At 49.8% G+C, this 19,359-nt stretch overlaps 2 protein-coding genes across 2 annotated transcripts; both read left to right on the top strand.

Annotated features, from left to right (window-relative positions):
* Nucleotides 1-14,822: 14,822 nt before the first annotated feature.
* On the top strand, nucleotides 14,823-15,574 carry F5J12DRAFT_707899 (uncharacterized protein; the record flags this gene model as incomplete). The annotated part of the gene is made up of 4 exons (XM_051740591.1): nucleotides 14,823-14,854; nucleotides 14,907-14,961; nucleotides 15,086-15,151; nucleotides 15,212-15,574. Coding segments are annotated over 4 exons (516 nt in total), but the record flags the coding sequence as incomplete, so codon positions are not given.
* A 192-nt stretch (nucleotides 15,575-15,766) lies between these two features.
* On the top strand, nucleotides 15,767-16,892 carry F5J12DRAFT_731728 (uncharacterized protein; the record flags this gene model as incomplete). The annotated part of the gene is made up of 3 exons (XM_051741967.1): nucleotides 15,767-16,204; nucleotides 16,378-16,461; nucleotides 16,578-16,892. The coding sequence occupies 3 exons, from the start codon at nucleotides 15,767-15,769 to the stop codon at nucleotides 16,890-16,892; spliced, it is 837 nt and encodes a 278-aa protein (XP_051593997.1).
* Nucleotides 16,893-19,359: the final 2,467 nt, after the last annotated feature.

The following is a 19,359-nucleotide window of genomic DNA, read 5'->3' as shown; positions in this document are numbered from 1 at the left end:
CCGAGCGTGTGTTGGTACCAATTAACGGAACTGAGTTCTGCTCGACGAGCTCCCTCGTCTTCTTGTAGAAGTAATCGCCAATCTTTTGAACCGCCTCAGCCGAAGGTGTGAGTGCACCCAAGAATTGTGTTCGGATCTCGCCCTCTCCAATCGCAGCGAAGAAGCTAGATCATAATACTATATCATCACCCGAAAGAAAGGAATAAACCGTCTTACCCCTTGCCCTTAATGACTTCCTTAGCACGGTTTGCATAGTCAGGAGCGAAAGCTGATTCGTCCCGGAGGATCTCTCCAACCTCAACGTAATTGGTGACGGTCGTTGAGTCACTGGTTGGTTTAGGTCTTTCAGTAGTATATTGGTCGAGTTTGCCGAGATCTTTCAAGAATTTCTCCATCTCTTCAGGCTGTATGAGAGGGAACCATGTGTAAATACTCGTTTCATTGTACTGGCCAGGCAACGTGCGCAGGAAGAGGCGGCCTAGAGTCGAACCAAAGCCCGACCCATTGGCATCACGTTGACAATCAGCGAATCCCCATGCAGTAAGGTTATAAGGTGTGAAGTCCTGATTGAAGAATCTGTCACCACGGGTGAGAGCAATAGCATCCGACAAAATGGCACGGGCAATCGTGTAGCCTGTAAACACGGTGAGCCAATCATTCATCGCACAGTGGTAGGTGTGTGATACCAGGGCAAAGACCTGCACCAGGAGCGACGGGCTTGATTTCTTCAGCCTGGAGACCAACGTACAGCTCCAAATTGTCGATATTGCCGTAAAGTTTCTCGGCAGCGTCAGCAACTTTGGGATCGGGGTTCCACTCCCGGAAGCTAGAGTATGCTGTTCATTCCATACTGTCAAGTCAAGTTGCGTGATGCCAGGCACGCGAGACTCACTCTTCAAACCAAGGAACTGTAAACACAAGTGGTAAGAGACATGTAAAACGAAGAACACTAATAGTCCATACCTTGCGGAAGTCATTCAGGGAACATGTACCCCAAAGACGGTTGGACTCGATACCCATAATTTCATTGACACGCATACAAGGAGGCGTTCCACGAGCACCGAATGAGGCCGCGTGATGGGACGTACTGGAAAAATAGTAGTCAGCCTTACCGTTTCCAGAAGGACATGCCAGGTTATAACGTACGCATTCATGAGAATGTTGGCAAGCTCGGAGTCTTTGAATGAACCGTCTTCTTGGCGCGAAAGGCTAATACGCAATCACATCAGCCCTGTCTATACTCTATTCGATTATGTTGAGGAATAACGCACTTGCCGAATGTCCATTGTTCAACAGTGGGTTCAGACGCCTCCACTCTAGCCGCCGTCCTGTAGAAGTCGGCCAAGGTGATCTGCCGATGCCTGTGAGCAACACATTGTAGATCGGAGTTAATACTAACCTGTTCAGGATTCATGCCTGGGAAGAGATTCTCAAACTGAAGCTTGATCCACTCCTCATCCTCCAGAGAAGTTGTTGCATGCCACCTGTACAAGCAATTGAACTGTGGGAGTATAAATATTGGCTAGCACCGAGATAGGCACTACGAACCTCTACACTGCACGCGTTGCCACGACCGCGCTCGAATAGTTGATGGTCTTCCTCCCGGAACTCGCCAAATGGTTCCAAACTCCAGCTAGACCCTTGGCGGTTTAGGCCGAGAATAGCAGAAAAGTAGTCGGAGAACACCACTGCTGCAAACCATGCACAGTTGCAGAGGCGTGCGATTTGGAAGATCTCTAATGGAACACTTTCAGTTGGAGTGAACTTTAGGATGATAGACGTTGCACGGACCCTCGTCTTGCTTAAGCATTTTGTGCGAGTGAGGCGACTCCTTTGATGGATCACTCCATGTACCGCGCTCATTGATTTCCAACAGACGCCGAGCGATGTACTATGCAGTACCATGTTGATTAAAACATACTTCTCCAGGTAAAGAATACTTACGTTGTGATTCCTGTTGAACAACACAAGCAACACACACACGGCAGGAGGAAGGAGCAGGAGCCGGTCTTCGGCGAAGGCGTCAGGGTGAAGCAGCCCACGTCCTTTTTTATCCCGGACCTAGAACAGGTCGTCAGAATCAGTCCCTTAATTTCCCCTGGGAAGAAGCTACCTTATTTTGTGTGGTCTGGTCGTTCCCATAAAGTGGAGCAAGATCAACATAGCCAGAGGTCAAGTTAATCTCGGGCCTCTTGTGGTCTGTACGGAACACACTGTGGATGACAAGGGCAGCGAAAGCGAACATGAGCGAAGACAACCCCGCCGGGTGCTTTCTAAACTATTATCCGAAAAAGGTTAGCTCAAGAAGTGTGGAGTTCACTGCGCAGAAGACCCACTTCGTCTCTCCGAAGAAGGGTATCGAAGACTAGTCCGGCATCCGGCATTTGGTTACGAGGAAGTGGGTTGGCCTGCTGCACAGAGCGTGCGTAAGGTGTGCCAGCTTTACCCATGTCAGGCTGGTCAGGATTGTTGTTTGAACCGTCCGCAGTACGGAATGCGTATTCCCCAATAAACGTAGACGGAGGATGTGCAAGGTCATAGTACACTATTCGCAATTACGTCAGTTGAGTGAGTGGGCGACCGACAACCGCATGAGACATACGCGTTTTGATAACGAATGTCTGAAGCATGTCCTGAATCTTGCCGGAAGGATGGTTAGCCATAAAGGTTAAGATGTGCTCCAACTAGCGGACGTAAAATCAGCAAGATGACGGGAAAACGCTGTGTGGAGGGAACGTACCAGCTGTTTGCGGTCGTCGATAGCGCCGGAATGGTGGACTGCATCGAGCACCGCGGACTAGAAATAAAAAAAATAACCTCAGGTCGAGAGGATGCTCAATAGGTAGTCCACTTACGAGGGTGGATTCGTTGATATCCTCCGCTGCACGTTTCATCTACAGAAGCGCCAAGTTAGGCTCTAATGCAGAACTACGTCTGAAGAAGTAACTCACGAGGTCCTTGACGGCGGCAAGAGCCTTGTTTGCCGCCGAGTCGACGGACGGATGATAAGCAGCCTCAGCAGTGGGCGAGGTTGCAGCACCATTCTGTTGGAGGCAAAAGTATTGAACACCAGCCGTATGATCCTAATAAAAGACGACGTACCGCTTGACTCTTTACGGAGAAGCGGGACGAAAAGGTTCGACTGAGACCAGACATGGCGTGAACAGGTTGAGGATATGAACCACGGGAGAAGAGACGGGGTGCCTCTTATAATGGGCGCGTAATTGCCTTCTTAGAAAGGCATGACAGCACTCACACAGGGACCCAGACCGAACCGAACAAGGTTGCGTTCTCCAGTTTTGATGCATCATCCACCCATTCGGATACATTGAAGCAGCCTCGTGACGGTTGCTATTAATATGGACAGCTTCTCTGCGCCGACGTTCACAGGGTCTGGCCCTCCGTCGTCGTGTCGCAAGGTGAAATCCATGCCGCGATCTTCGACGTCCAACTCGTTCTGTAATTCGGAATCAGTGATTGACGATGTCATGGCACTGACAGCGGAACCAAACTTGGGCAGCGACGGTCCCAAGTCGGGCCGGTCGTGGATTACATAAGCTGCGATGCGCCCCACTAGTCACGTGCTTTTGAATTTGCAGGAGAGCCATTCGATCGCACCCCAGGACAACTGACATGGATTCATCTGAGCTGTACTATATCAAGCAGCAATTCGTGCTCGGTGCCTACCCTGCACTCACACAGGTCTCTGTTCCAGATGCATCTTCCCCAGACTACATACCAACACTGGTCTACAAAGCTCGCGCATTCCTTGCGCTCAACGACCCCAACTCGGCTCTGGAATTGATCCCAGAGGACTCTGACAATGTTGCACTTCGCGCAGTCTCCGCTCTGGCAAAGGGCGAGGAAGGTTTGGAGGTTCTCCGTGATCTCTGTGTTGAGATCGAAGGAGAGGAATTCAGTCAGTGGGAAATAGAAATGGTTCGGGTGCTCGCAGCTACTGCCTTTATGCGCGCCGGTGAGGTTGAGGAGGCGCTTGAGACTTTGAATGGGACAGAGGATGCCGGTGACGAGAGGTGAACCTACATCCTTTCAGCTTGCGATCGACGCGTCCTCATGCTCTCACAGTTCTGCAATACTAAGCCAGATCTACATTTCACTTTCCAGACCGAGTGTCGCCCAAAAGATCTTGACATCCGCCCTGAAAGTCAACCCAGACTCTCTGGTGCTCCAACAAGCGGAAGCAGTGCTTGCTTTGGTGACAGCAGCTCAAGGTTTGGGCGGTAAGCGAGTGATCCTACTCCACATGTTACACTTCCATCTTACTCGTCTAGGAGAACCATACTCCACGGCAATATCATTTTATACCGAACAGCTAGCCAACCCTTCTGTTTCCTCGGCTGCACTTCTCGTCGGACGTGGGGTTGCCCGTATTATGCGTGGTGAATTATCAGCTGCCCGCAGTGACCTCGAAGAAGCAGAGAGCATCCTGACACGTGCACAAAGCAAATCGGGAACGGGTGAAGTACTCGCCGCAATGACCGTCACCGCAGGACTCGGCTCCGGCAAGCGTGGCGAGGCAGACGAATTATGGAGGTAAGGGAATTCGATTATTATGTGTAAACCAAAAGAAGTCACCTGCTCGTTGCTGTCACAGTCGGCTTTGCAGTGAACATCCGTCGCACGCGATGGTAGTCGATCTATCTGCAAAAGCTGAGTTGTTTGACTCATGCGCAGCCAAATTCCAATTGCCCCCACGAGCCGTGACCTCTGCATAGGATGTATCACTACCACGATGTCAAAAGTAAATGGTCATTTCCGTCGGGTCTGCGGCGGATAGCTGTGGCTGGCATGCCATTTGACGTGGCCCTAGTAGTCCAGTCTCTGACGCGAGGAACAGTTCGCAGTGGAAGATGTAACCAACAACATCGAATCACATTCCCATCCTTGTCTTTAAGCAGAAGGATTGTCGCCCTTAACCGATGGTGGTGTGAGTTTCGGTGAAAAGTTAGGATCATTTTTCCCGGCCAACACAAAGGAGACCAGTAGTGTCGCATAAAATGGCAGTTGGCTGACAGAACCCACACTTCTGTTTGGAAGGCTCCACCATCTACCCAGTGCACTGCGTGTTAATCGATCTGTTAATTGCGCTGATTAGCAGTCCTTTCGACTCGCCTTGGCATCAGGTTGCGATTGCCACGGCCTGTCCCTCTTTGTCAATTGAAGCGCTTCATGACTGCCATATACACTGCATTTGAGCTAGGAAACCACCGAAGGCGACCTCTTATGACTCGCGAGTACTGTCATTTCCCATTTGACAATGATTAATGATCGATGGAGCTTTTGAGGATGTCATGTGGACACTTGTTACTCTGCTAAGAATCGGTCGAAGTGTGTATCCGAAGCAGACAGCGTGAGGCGAAACATTGATGCTCCATGCACGACCACATCAGGACACCAGCTACTTCCGTCGTGTTGTATGAATTTTTGAAAGCCGACGGAAAGTCCAGGGAACATCATGAAGCTATCCTACCACCACTAGTGGTCAGTGCCCTAGTTGTGGATCATGGCACATTCATTTGGTTCCGTCGTATGCAGGGGCTTCACCAATAACTTAGACCCCGTTCCCTGTCAGGGTCCGTACAGCAATTGCCATGATGGCCTTATAAATATGTCCCCGAGACCGATATCAGCGCACCAACTTCAGCTGGTGCTATGATGCCTTCCTTTCTCCGTCGTTCTCCCAAGTCGGGCCAGTCAGGCTCACCCACGCAATCCCCTCTGCCCGGTCAAGCTAATACAACTTCTCCTCCCCCAAATTCTCCCTCCCCACTGTCGAGTGAAGTATCCCCGGCTGGCCTAGCCTCGTTGCAAGCTGAAAGCTCAATAACTCAGTCCCTACATGGTTCTGAGCAAACGTCGCATTCATCCCTTCATACCATCTCGCAGGAGATCGCTGCCAGCATTGAGTTTTCCCCAGTCAACAGGAGAAACGATGTTTTCATCGAGAAACTGCATCAGTGCGTTCCTCGCGAGTTCCATTACATCCGTTTCAGTGTCTAATCAACGTTCAGGGTTCTTGGTCAAAGTCCCTACCAACATGACATCATATGGTCGGATTCTGGTACCAGGTGAGCACGCTCATTCGCCCTTAAGGTGATCTTTTTTCACTGACACCAACCACAATCCAGCTTTATTATCACGGACGTCGAAGCTTTCAAACGCCATGTTCTGAGTCCGCTCTTTCACGACCTTCCGGTATGTGGTCGTCCGCACTCGTCAATCAAATTATTGAGAGCGTTTAAACTTCTGCGTAGTTTGCGGACTTTGTCCAGAAGTTGAACGGATACGACTTCCGTGCGACGATCAAGGTAAGGATATTCTAACTTGTGCGGGAGGTTAACTTGGTCATAGTTTTCCTCTCAACTACACACGTTACTCTTTTCTGACTTTCCAATGGCAGAACATCCATTTTCTAGACTCGTCGGCAACATCAGAGGGCTGGGAATTTAGTCACCCTTTGTTCCATCGCATTGGCATTTCAAGTGCTTCAGCGTCTGATTTCCTGTCATTATCCGACTCTGAGCCAAGGTAACCTACTCTCCCTCGCGGCAGAGGTCCAGTCCTGACCTGCATAATACCAGCACAGAAATCCTACCTAAAGTAGCATACATGCTTGCCAAGGCCCAAGACGAGATTAGCAATTACCGCAGAGAGATCAACAGTTTACGAGGACATGGTTCGCCCGGCACTCGAGCCTCTCCCAGATCTCGGTCTCCACGCGCGTTGTCTCCCCTCTTACAGCCCGTAAATGATGACGACGATCACGTCCTCATATTTCAACCGGATGCCCCCGGGGACCATAGCGAGACACAGAATCCGCCTCCTACGGGTTCCCCTTCACACCTGCAGGCCCCTCCCCAACTAGACTATATCCAGGCCGGATTCCAATATGACGATCACCCAAATGTGCAGATTCATCCTCCTACCCCCGGGCCGGCGTCCCCACAGACGGGCGTTCAAAACCTGCCGTTACCCGGAAATGGAGTCGACATGTCTCCAGCTCTCCCGTTTGTGACGATGTCTGGTGCGAGAAGTTGTTCAAGCTCTCCTGCTCAGACTTTGCGTGGTGGAGAACCTGGGTATTCTCCATGGCTCTCATCTCTCAGCTCACCGTCATCTGAACCATCAACTCTGTTGAGCCCCAGTCACATCCAGTCTACACCTTTCAATTCATCGTCATCCTATGGGGAGGACAGGGATGATTGGGAAGTTAATCTCGTTGCTAGTCTCACCAGAACCGGACTGTCTGGGAATGCACCGCACAGTGCCAAATATGTTGATTCCAACATGGCCTCACCCGATCTGGCAGACCCTGATGAAGTTCGTTCCCTGATTTTCGATATAGTAAACAAGACTGTTGAAAGCCTTCCAACTCATTTGATCAACACTGCCGATGGAAGGTTGTACGAGCGGAAAGCGCTTCTTAGCCATTTTGAAGCCTCGCAAGAATATATGCACCTCGTTTGCCTCATGAGCACAAAGAATCTCATGAATGAAGATTTCATCACAGAAGTCATTCGAACATACTTCCGACACGCAATGCTTTCTCACAAGTGGGACGTCAACGAACCCCTTTTTCACGAACTTCCTAATGGCGTCTTTGCCTCTGGCCTGCCCCCGCGCTTTACCAAGCTCAAAAGCTTTTGCGAGGTCGTGAAGGGTCTGGGACTAGGTTGGGCGTGGTGTGACACCTGCTGCATCAACAAGGACAGCAGTGCAGAGCTCGAGGAAGCGATCACGTCCATGTTCCGGTGGTACCGCGATTCAGCGCTCACGATCGTCTACTTCTCTGACGTTTTCGGGTTTTCACACGAGGACCTGATCAAGAGCAAATGGTTCAAGAGGGGTTGGACTCTTCAAGAGTTGTTGGCACCACGTGTAATGCGGTTCTACGACCGAACCTGGACACCGTGCGTCAGAGGGCCAGAGTACAACCATAAGCTTGTCCCAGAGTGGCTCGATGCGCTGCAGCGTGCTACTGGCATCCCGCCCTCGATATTGCAAGGGTTCACGCAGGGACCAGAGATCCCAAGGGAAAAGCTTCGATGGGCGTCGCCCAGGGTAACGACCAGGGTCGAAGATCTAGCTTACTGCCTCTTCGGTATCTTTGATGTCACGCTGCAACCGCAGTATGGAGAAGGGGAGAAGGCGTTCGGCAGGTTGTTAGTTGAGCTTATCAAGGTCACTCAAGATACGGGCCTCCTCGACTGGGTCGGGAAGCGTTCGGAACGGTGCAGCATTCTCCCGGTCAGCCCTTCCGGTTTCCGGGACGTAGCCTTGCCCAATAATAATACGACGGCGAGCGGTGGTAGCTCGCCCGCTTCGAGTCAGACACACACGGATGCCGACGAGGGCTCGCTTATTCACAGGCTCAGTCCTGGTAGCAAGGCCAAATTGACCACCCCTCCACTGCTGTCAACGGGTGACGGCGTATTTGAAGTTCTGTGCTTCGTTCATAACGTGAAGGACAGCTCTAGGATTGCGCTCGGAAGCACTAGTATGCAACGCAGTGGGAATACTGATGCAGTGGTACATTACTCCATCCAAGCTGAAAACCTTTTCAAGCTTGTTGTTGCGGTCAGTTTGAAGGACGCACTGGAGGATGTGCCTAGGTTGAGACAGCCATTCGTGTTGGCCAGAGTTTGGGACTCAAGCATGAACGAACAGAGCGCTGATAGTAGAGTAATAGGGAAGGCGGTCAGGAAACCCCGTGCCGATTCTTTGATGAAACCCTTCGTTGCAATATTGCTAATGAAGGATCCGGACGGTACTCAATATTCTCATCGGATACCAACCGAGGCGCGTATCGTGGCGCAACTGGTAAAGCAACCTCGCGACTATCAGCCGATTACCCTCAGACTTTGTTGATCATGGACCTTTTCCTCTTGTATTTAGCATCTGCAAACACATTAATCATCTCTACATACATCTACTATACACAGTTGATACCCAATCCAGACATCCGATTCTAAACCAGGATGCTAATTGCACCAATAAACTCGCACGCACAGTTGCATTAATTTCCCTTATCTGACGTCGTCTGTGGGATACGCTGAGGGCCAGGGCCGAGAGCAAAATCCAAGAACCACTCCTTGCTCATATAATTGCGGATGCTATGCAGAACGTCAGCCAAGCCCATCTAACAAAGTCGGCGAGCTCTTCACGTGCCCGTCAGCCAGGAGGATCACTACATTCAAACCCTCCGTTTGCGCGATCTTCTGGCCCCGTTCGGTTTTCAGCCATGCCAAGGCACCGCTGAGAGCACTGCCGCTACTTCCCCCGACTAAGAGCCCTTCCGTCTTCATGAGTCTCTGGACCGCCTGGAATGCCTCGCCGTCGTCAGTCTTCACCCAGTCGTCAATATCAGCAGGGTCGCGCGAAAGAACTTGGGGCACGAAGTCATAGCCAATGCCCTCGACGACGTAGGGCTTCGGACTTTCATCGTTAAGACGTTCAGGTGAGGCAAGGATGCTGCCAATCTGTTGGTTAATGTCAGAGGGGGGTAGGTCACACGATTGATGTGTATTCTGACTGGGTCAACTCCAACAACAATACACTCCGGATTGTGTTGTTTCTTCAATGCACGTGATACACCCGTAACTGTGCCTCCAGTTCCTGCACCAGCTACAAAAACATCCACCTTTAAGGACGAGGGTTTTGTCGGCGTTGAAGGGGTGGAAGCTACAGCAGCGGTGATTTCAGGACCTGTAGTACATTCGTGCGCCAGCGGATTATTAACCTGGATAAATCATGTTGGCGCTGGGCCGCAAAACACTGCAACCAGGCAGACATACATTGCCATACTGATCCAGGATGACACCATATTGAATTTCTTGCCGGAGCCTCTTCGCTACACCTGCAGTCGTTGAGGAATTCAGCCACGAGGCGTGCTTGGATGCCTGTAGAAAGCTCTACCTATGTGGCTTTTCGCAGAATCCCATGGTTCATCGTCAGGCGTACGGACGACCTCGGCACCTAGTGCCCGAAGAAGCGCTTCCTTTTCCTTTCGGTGGCGCGCAATAAGTATCCCGCATTAATAGTGTGTGTGTTATGATGATTACAACGTCAGTGGTAAAGATATGGAGAAGCGTACCTGAGACATCTTATTAGGCATGGTGATAATCACTCGATATCCCTTATATCTGCAGTATTCAGCAACCATTCGTGTGTTTTGCTACTGCGAGGTCACCTTGATAGCACATGTCATCGCAAGTCCAATACCTGTGTGCGTCACAAGGTCACCGGTAAGCAACAGAAGGACTAATGGAACTGCCTAACATACCTGTGTTCCCTGACGTGGGTTCGATAACAACACTCTTCCCCGGGATGAGGATTCCATCTCTTTCGGCAGCGAGAACCATGGCTTTCGCTATTCTATCCTTTACGGATCCACCTACAGAAAAAAACTCTACTTTCCCCACTACAGACGCAAATTGGGTACAGTGAGTTTCTTGACAAGGGGACAAACGAGTACTACTGCTACACACGCACACAGATTGCATTTGAGGCCTTCCTCTTGAGCGAGCCTGTCTAAGCGGACTAGGGGGGTATTCCCTACGGCATCGAGAGCAGAATCGAGTATCTGGGAACTTGGGGATGCGTGCATTGGTGTGCTATGGAGTTTAGCAGACTTGGGCCTCTGAGGAGTGATTTTATAGATGCGGTTCCGGATCGGACCAACTAGTAGTTTATTATGTCAACATAGGGGCAGACTAGAGCCGATATCGTGCTTACGTTCGAAAAATTTGCAGGCGGACTGACTTATTCACCACTGCATGCTGCATGAAAGGCAGATAAATATAACGCATATCCACAAATGACCTCCCAACAAGTACAAAATCGGATAGGACTAGCACGGACGTCAGTGGCTTGACGAGTTGAGCATACGTACATATTTGTTCTCGGAGCTAGTCCGAACTAGATAGTATGGCCGAACTTCGTAAACCTTGTTTACATTTGCATTTGAGTTACTTAAATCCGGAAGTTATCGAAGTCGTATAAAGTTACGTATGACGCTATGACGCTGCATCTGTAACATTAAACAAACAAAAATAAAATAGCCGATTGCGCGACTTTTGCAGCACTGCGCAACTTAAAAACAGTGACCCGCAATTTTTGCAGTCACCCCTCCATTTTTTTTTTCGAGTGGATCAATAAGACGTTTTATCATAATATGAAGATACCCATACTACAGCTCAGAGATCTGACTACCTCGAGTAGACCTGTGGCAGACGGAAGTACAAGTAGGACAAGGAAGAGCGTGGGGGGCGTGTCCTCAGAGCCTTGCGTTAACTGCGTGGAGGACGCATTCTCTGCGCCGCGCTTCTCGTACACCTTCTGGAAAAGGCCTAGCGAAACTTGTTGAGTCTCGCCGATCTTCTCCTCGATTTGCTCGGCAGTGACAGAAGCATCGCCGGGAGGCCTTTCGAGGCCAATTCACTAAGTTCGCCAGCGAGTTTCGACACCTTCTCCCTCTCGGCAGCATCAAGCTGCTCCTTGAACTCGTTCATTGCTATCACAGGTGCGAATCAATGCGGGAAAGTGAAGCACCATGTAGTAAATACGTACCCTTCTCTGTGTCGACACAGACTGACTCGCCCTTGTTTGCTTCCTCGATGAGTTCCCAACGGGCCTTATCCACATCGGCATACTTCTCAGCGTCAGAGATCATGCACTCAATGTCCTTGTCGCTCAGACCTGACAAAGACGCGATCGTCATAGACTGATCCTTGTTGGTTGCCTTATCCTTGGCGGTGACGTGGACGATATCATCTACAAGGGATGAGGAAATTATCTGAAGACCTGTATAAGAGACATACCAGCATCGATGTCGAAAGTGATCTCAATTTGAGAGACGCCCTTCGGGGCCGGAATACCGACGAGATTGAAGTTGTCAAGGAGTTTGTTGTCCCTGACGAGTTCACGTTCACCCTGGAAAATCTTGTCCTCAATGGCGGTCTGGCCATCGGCAGCGGTAGAGAAAACTTGCGACTTCTTCGTTGGGATGGTCGTACTGCGGTTGATGAGTTTTGTCATGATACCATCGAAAGTCTCAATGCCGAGGGAGAGTGGGGTGATGTCGAGAAGTAGAATGTCGGTGACATTTCCGGCGAGAACACCACCCTGGATAGCAGCACTAATGGCAACGGCTTCATCGGGATCGACACCTTTACTCGGCTCACGACCGAAGATCGACTTCACGGACTCACCGACCTTAGGCATGCGGGTCATACCACCAACGAGGAAGACTTCGTTCACCTCACTAGACTTGACTCCAGCATCGGACAACGCTTTCTTGCAGGGATCAACGGTACGTTGGATCAGAGGGCCGGTAAGGGTCTCAAATTGAGTGCGGTTCAACTTCAAGTTGATGTACTTTGGACCGGTTGCGTCCGTGGTGATGAATGGCAAGTTAATTTCGGTCTGCGTCGTGGATGATAATTCAATCTTGGCCTTTTCGGCAGCCTCACGAATGCGCTGAATGGCCATGCAGTCTTGATTGAGGTCAATGCTCGACTCTTTCTTGAATTCGTTGAGGATGTGGGTAACAAGAGCGATGTCAAAGTCCTCGCCACCAAAGTGGGTGTCTCCATTGGTGGACTTGACCTTGAAGACTCCTTTGTGCATCTCCAGGATGGAGATATCAAAAGTACCACCGCCAAGATCGTACGTGGCAATCACTGATGATTCGGTACGATCAAGGCCATATGCCAGTGCCATGGCCGCCGGCTCGTTGATGACTCGAAGAACCTCAAGGCCAGTGATTTGACCAGCGTCCTTGGTGGCCTGCCGTTGCGCATCGTTAAAGTATGCGGGGACCGTAATGACCGCATGACTAATAATAGTAGTCAACACTGGGGGACTCCTAACTAGTATACGCGCAACTTACTTGACTTTCTTGTTGAGATACTGCCTGGCGGTCTCACGCATCTTGGTAAGTACCATGGACGATAACTCCTCAGCACTCTAGAAAGTATATTAGTTCTCTTACTGATCCAGAGGGGTGAAAAGGCATACGAATTGTTGTCTCTCGCCACCGATGTCAACCTCGACAGCTGGTCGAGCATCTTGAACACCCTGCAGATGATATAAGATGCTTTCCTATTTAACAATTGTCGCATGTACTAACCAGTGCTTCATGTCCTCCTGGACCTCCACGTCCTTGAACTTGCGGCCGATCAAGCGCTTAAATGTGAAGACAGTTCTGGTGGCGAGTGGACCAATGGATGGAGCTTGGTGCGGTGAAGGGCAAGAGCAGTGAATTTCTGTATCTTGGTCTTCAAGCCGGACGAGGATGGGGGCAACTCCGGGCAAGCGAAAAAGCAGGTGATAAAATGAGTACGAAGAGGCATCAAATTGAAACATGTTCATGGCTGTAGTATTCGTCTTGTCATGCGATGGGCTGTGTCGGTGGTGGTTTCGACGAAAATATGATATGGGAATCCAATGTCGACCGCAGGTGCCCGCACTCGCACTGGTAGTTGGTACATAGCAAGTCGTGTTGCGGTATATCCGTCTTCCTCGGGCTCCTTGGCACTTGCATCGTTGGTAGTCTTGCATGGATTCACGACGACGAGGGCAGTGGAGCTGATTCTAGTGCAAGGTAAGTCCGCACCTGTGGGCCCGTGACCGTGGGAAATGGTGTCGCACTACTGAGACAGTGGCGACACACCAGCAATGTCGATGCCGTGGACATGAGCTCCATCGCCCAGCTAGCGTTCCTGCCCCTTCCACAGCCCAGCCTTGGTAGATGGCCAGCTAATATCCAGACCGCTCATGGAACCATCAAGAAAGTGTACGATCAAGCTCTTTATGTCCTGCGATCTGATAGTTTTCCGGATCCCACTCGGGTTTCATTCCACATAGACGCACTCACTTCAACTGCACTTCCCATCCTCGAAGCACTTATCCCTAGTGGTGCTAGTCATGAGGACGAATCTCTGCCTCAGGAGTGGTTGGTGGGTGTCGCAAGGCTCATTGGGCAGGCAGTGCAAGATCTTCGGGACGTGGCACAGGTTGTTAATATGTTGTATGTCCGATTTTCTGTCGGTGAATGGCGCTTGACTTCTTTTCAAGTGAATGGCGAGAGGTTAGTATACCTGAGCTTGTAACGGAGTCCAAGAATGGTCGGCGCGGACTGGCCTCAGAAGTCTGTATGCCCTGACTTCCTTACTGAGGTTGTCACCGATAATAGCCGTCACATCAGTCTCAGTGAACTTGCTTGCATCCTAGGCATTAGCCGCATGACACTCTGGCGAACTATGCGGAAACATGGCCTGAAGCGGAGCTACACCGTATTGAGCAACGATGACTTGGATGTAGTTGTGAGGGCGTTCAAGAAACACAAACCAGAGTCTGGATTCCGCTATTTACTCGGACACTTACGCCATCATGGGATTCGAGTCCAACAAAAACGAATATGGCAGTCATTGTCTCGCGTTGATAGACTAGGTCAGCGGTTACGTGAACATCGTGTTATAAAACGCAGGGTGTATCGTGTCAAGAGGTCAAATGCGCTCTGGCACATTGACGGACACCACAAACTCATCCGATGGGGATTTGTGGTCCATGGAATTATTGATGGTTACTGTCGAACGGTGTGTCGCAGCGCTTACTGACATGTTTGATTGACCTTACGCTTTCAACAGATTACTGGTTTATGTGCCAGTACAGACAACCTCGCATCAACCGTTTTCAATGTATTCCTCAATGCACAGGCAGAGTATGGAATGCCATCACGTATGAGAGGTGATCGTGGTGGTGAAAATATCGACGTGGCTACATACATGGTAGCTGTCCGAGGTCCCAACCGTGGATCATTTATGTGGGGATCGTAAGTCACAACTACGCGCCAATGGCTGTCTTTTTGATGTCATGTACTACAGGTCTACCCGAAACTCGAGGATTGAACGCGTGTGGGTCGAAGTTGGAACTCAATTTGTACGCCGCTGGCGGGGATTTTTTTCTCAGGTGTGAAAGACTTCACTGCCTTAATCCTGGTGACAGCAGTCACCTGTGGCTCATTCAAAGGCTCTTTCTTCGGGAAATTAATGATGATTGTGAGGACTTCCAGTGCGAATGGAACCTTCATCCAATTAGCGGGCCAACGACCAATAATAAAAGTCCACAGGTGTGTGAAGCATATCATTTTAAGGATGGGCCGCACTCAATTTTACTGACATATCCACAGGATTTACGGCTTATCAGTAATGTCACGCTAGGAGAATACTACGACGAATATGAGGGGATCCATCCCCTCACTATTGAGCGATATTATGGCGTTCACGGCCATGTACGGGTTCGGCGGAATGGCCAAACGGGTGCGGGCCATTGCCCCGACGAGGAGCCAGAGGCCGATGACGAAGAAATTGCCACAAACGAACATAATGGTATTCTGAGAAGGGTTGGAGCTGACCTCCAGGAGCAAGTGCGCCATGAAGCAGTGGAAGTTCCTGGCAAAGGATCACCTTTCGCATGTGTCAAAGACGAGGCAGAATTTTGGTCAGTGCTTGACCGCGTTGTCATTGAAGATATCACACCAGCAGGGTATGGAGATGATCATGGGTCAGAAGGTGATGAATCAACAGAGGAGCACATCGCAATTGGTCGGCAGGGAACACAGGTTTGTTACAGTATCATTAGCAGAGCCCATATGGGCAAGACGGGCAAAAACCTGGTGTCAGGCACTCGCCGTTCTAACTCTCTTCGATGCAGATGGTTATTTTTGATCCCCCCCTAGTCATACATGCAATGTATTTACTGTACATATGGTCATGGTCAATTCAGTGGTTGTCGAGTTGAGCACAAGCACAACACTACCGGCTTAGTCAACATTAGACAGACACATCAGAACTCAGAGTCCTGCCTCGAGCTTCAGTCTTCACTCACTCCTTCTCTCGTTGCCGGTAGTTGGTCCAATCCCTCCATGCCAGATATCGACGAGCGGCTCTGCTGCTATTTCGATGAGAACGGAAAACAATGCAGTTGCAGGATGTTTACCGCACCTGCCAACAAGAATGCACGTTATCACTGTCGTGAGTGCACGCATGGTTTCAGTAATCACCCGGAAGCACAGTTTAGCAACAAATCCCCGAAAATTGACTATGGATGTAAAGGTAGAGCCTGCAACCGGCAACCGGCTTTTGGATGTGTTCCATCAACGGAAGACATCTCGCACTATGGAGTTGCCTAACTCCCTCCAGCATGTGCGTGAAGAGGTCCTGAAAGGATTCCGTGCTGGTAGCAGTGGGACACAACGAGTTACATCAACTAAAATTAAGGTGCGTTGGACCACTTCCTAAGCCAGTGTCCATACTCCAATATTGATGATCACAGAAACCTAACTCTACTGGGAAGCGGGTCCCATCTGGTAACCATGATGGGTCCCAGCAGGATGTTTTAGTTGGAACGTGGCTACTACTGATCAATGCATTGGATGAGGTATGTGCTATTGAACTAGCTCCTAACAAGTATTAATCACAGATATACAGGCAGGTGAATTGATCCAGACAAAACCACTGTCGAGAACAGAAATGTACACAGCAGAACATCGGCAGTGTGTGCACACTGGTGCCAATGCGGCCAAATTCGCATTCCGGCGGGACTGGACTCACGACGATGTCGACAAGTACCTCAGAGAACACGTTTTCCCGCGTCCGATGGAGTATGCACTTATGCACAAGAAGGGTAAAAGTAAGGCGAGCTGTTGTTGGAAACTCGCCTTCAAGGAGAAACAACGATTCGGACTCGCAGTGACCGAGGACCTTCCGACTGGCCAGGATCTATTCTACTATCGAGGACGGTTTAAATGTGGCACAGATTCGAGCATAATTATAGGTATGAGTTATGCCTTCCACCTGTTAAACTACTAATATATCAACACAGCATTGTGCGGTCATGTCCCGGAAGAGGAATATGCGTCTTGGGGTCTAAGACAGCATCAGGAGAGTAGTGAATTCCAGCCAGCAAAGCTTCGAGAGAGTAGCGACTCCATCCCTCCAGCAGCCTCAAGTGAAGACTCCGAAGACAAACGGACAATATTTGAATCCATGATGCGGAAGCAGGGACGCAGTCAGCACCCTGGTACGATGACCAGAACCCTGTTCTAATCACAGCTGACCTCTGAATTTTCCCCTCTGTGCAGACCAACCAAAAGGGAAACGAGGCCGATATCAATCACCGGTAATCGAGATCGAGAGTTCAACTGACTCTACTCAGCCACCGCCCAGCACCCAAGTTCCTCGCATCCATGGTGGATCCATCAGGCCATCAACACGTAAGTCCCATTTCTTTGTTTTTGACATGTGCTCACACCGCAACAGTTTTTCTCCCATCAGGCGACAGTGACTTATTGGATGTGGCTGACCTCCCGACTCAATTGAAGGGTCTCTCGGTTTCTCCACCTCCACCCACATTCGTTGGCCAGGCGCCTCTCGCCACTGTGAATCGCTATGTCTCGTTGCCCCCCAAATTTTTACAGGATCTTGATCCCTTTGGATCACTGGTCAACTCCCCCCTCTTACACCCGTATGTAAATCCGTGGTCACCTGATTATTTCCTTGGTGCGGCCGACTACTTTTGATTTGGAGGTAACATGCTATTGAGTATGAATGGTCATCCACTTACATCTAACCGTAATCCACATTCATGTCTATGGAATTTTGAGGTACCACCCACATTCGTTTAATCAGCATTCATGTCGACGCAGTTACATCCTGTAATCACTTGTCCCCAGCATCAATATACCGTTGATCTCGAGGCTTAGCCCTCTTCGCAAATATTGTTGTGGTTTGTTTACTCCTGTCAGCGGAGCCAGCCACATGTCCTGCTCGTCGACGCAAGTCCAATCCCTCTGCAAAGTGATGGATGACCAAACCCAAACCATGCCCATGCGACGACATCACATGTTCTACTACGAAGACGGAACCCATGTCTTCCAGGTGAGTTACCTAGCATCGTAGTAACATCTATCAGGCTGTTTACAATACATCCAGGCTCAAAGTTCACTATTCAAAGTCCATAAGAGTGTTCTCTCCGACAAATCCATCGCCTTTAAGTCTATGTTTGCTGCACAAGACAGTACCGGACTTCCCCAAACTGATGGACACAGCGACGAAAAACCAATTATTGTGCCTGATCAAGTCTCCGACCTAGGATTTGAACTGTTTCTGTCCGTGTGCTACAACAAGTAGGTCGATCCGTATGCTGCCATTGAAAATATGCTATATATTGATGTTGTTATTTCAGATGGCGCCCAGATACTTCACAGGCATCCGAGACCACCCTTCTTCAGCTCCTTGAGCTTAGTCGCATGTATGAGTCCAAGGACGTCCGTGAACACGCCATCAAGCAACTCGCCTCTCGCCGCTATACCATCAAACCTATCACACTGATCTCCATTGCCCTAAAATATCATATCAAGGACATCTTCTGTTACGCATTCAGACGGCTCATCCCAAAGCCTATAAACGAACTCAACCACGCCGATTATGAGCTTCTTACTGTCCCTGTATGGATGACGCTCCTCAGAGTCAAGGAGCGACTCGAACTCCACCGCCGTATTGTGGCATGTGAGCCACCACCTATGGTGCATTCGCCGTGTTGCCAGGACCACAAGAGGTGTGTTGACGACTGGCGCCAAGTATGGTGGAATGGCATGGGCCGGTACTTGCTTGATGGTCGTAGTCCTCAGCCATACAACTCTGCGGTCAAGCAATTTGAAGGTCTTAGCTATGGGAGTGTCGACCCCGAGTGTTGGAGAGTGATGCTCGCTCTTGTCAAGGAGGGGAAGGCATTTCAGCACGAAGATGATCTCATTTACCGCACAGCTCGGGGACTGGCAGAGTACTTGATCCACGAACCCTTCTTCGGCGATGATATAGACATGTGATCCTACAGTTGTACATCTAGTGTCGTGGCCATCCACCCAAAAAATCACAGGCCATATATATTTAAAGTATTAATGACTGCAAAAGTTGCGGGTCACTGTCTTTAAGTTGCGCAGTGCTGTAAAAGTTGCGCAGTGCTGTAAAAGTTGCGCAATCGCCTGTTTTATTTTGTTTGTTAATGTTACAGATGCAGCGTCATAGTTACGATGCAGAGAAGGTATGTGATAATTAAAGGGGAAGCTATTGTGAAGACAAGTGAAGTTTACCAAGACTTGCAGACGGGGAAAACATCGTGCATGAGATTTTCCTTCGCTGGTATCTACACTACCTCATACCTGCAATTTAATGACAACTACACTGTTAATATTACCTGCAGCCCTACCTCTTTAGGTGTGCGAGCATTTGCTCAGTGGAAATCTACTTACTCCACCATATGATTTTACGTATATTG

The sequence above is a fragment of the Pisolithus orientalis genome (assembly GCF_024613125.1).
Source record: "Pisolithus orientalis strain OTSU chromosome Unknown F5J12scaffold_313, whole genome shotgun sequence".
Classification (NCBI taxonomy): domain Eukaryota; kingdom Fungi; phylum Basidiomycota; class Agaricomycetes; order Boletales; family Pisolithaceae; genus Pisolithus; species Pisolithus orientalis.
The sequence above is the reverse complement of the archived record's forward strand: the minus strand, read 5'-3'. Positions and strand labels throughout refer to the sequence as shown.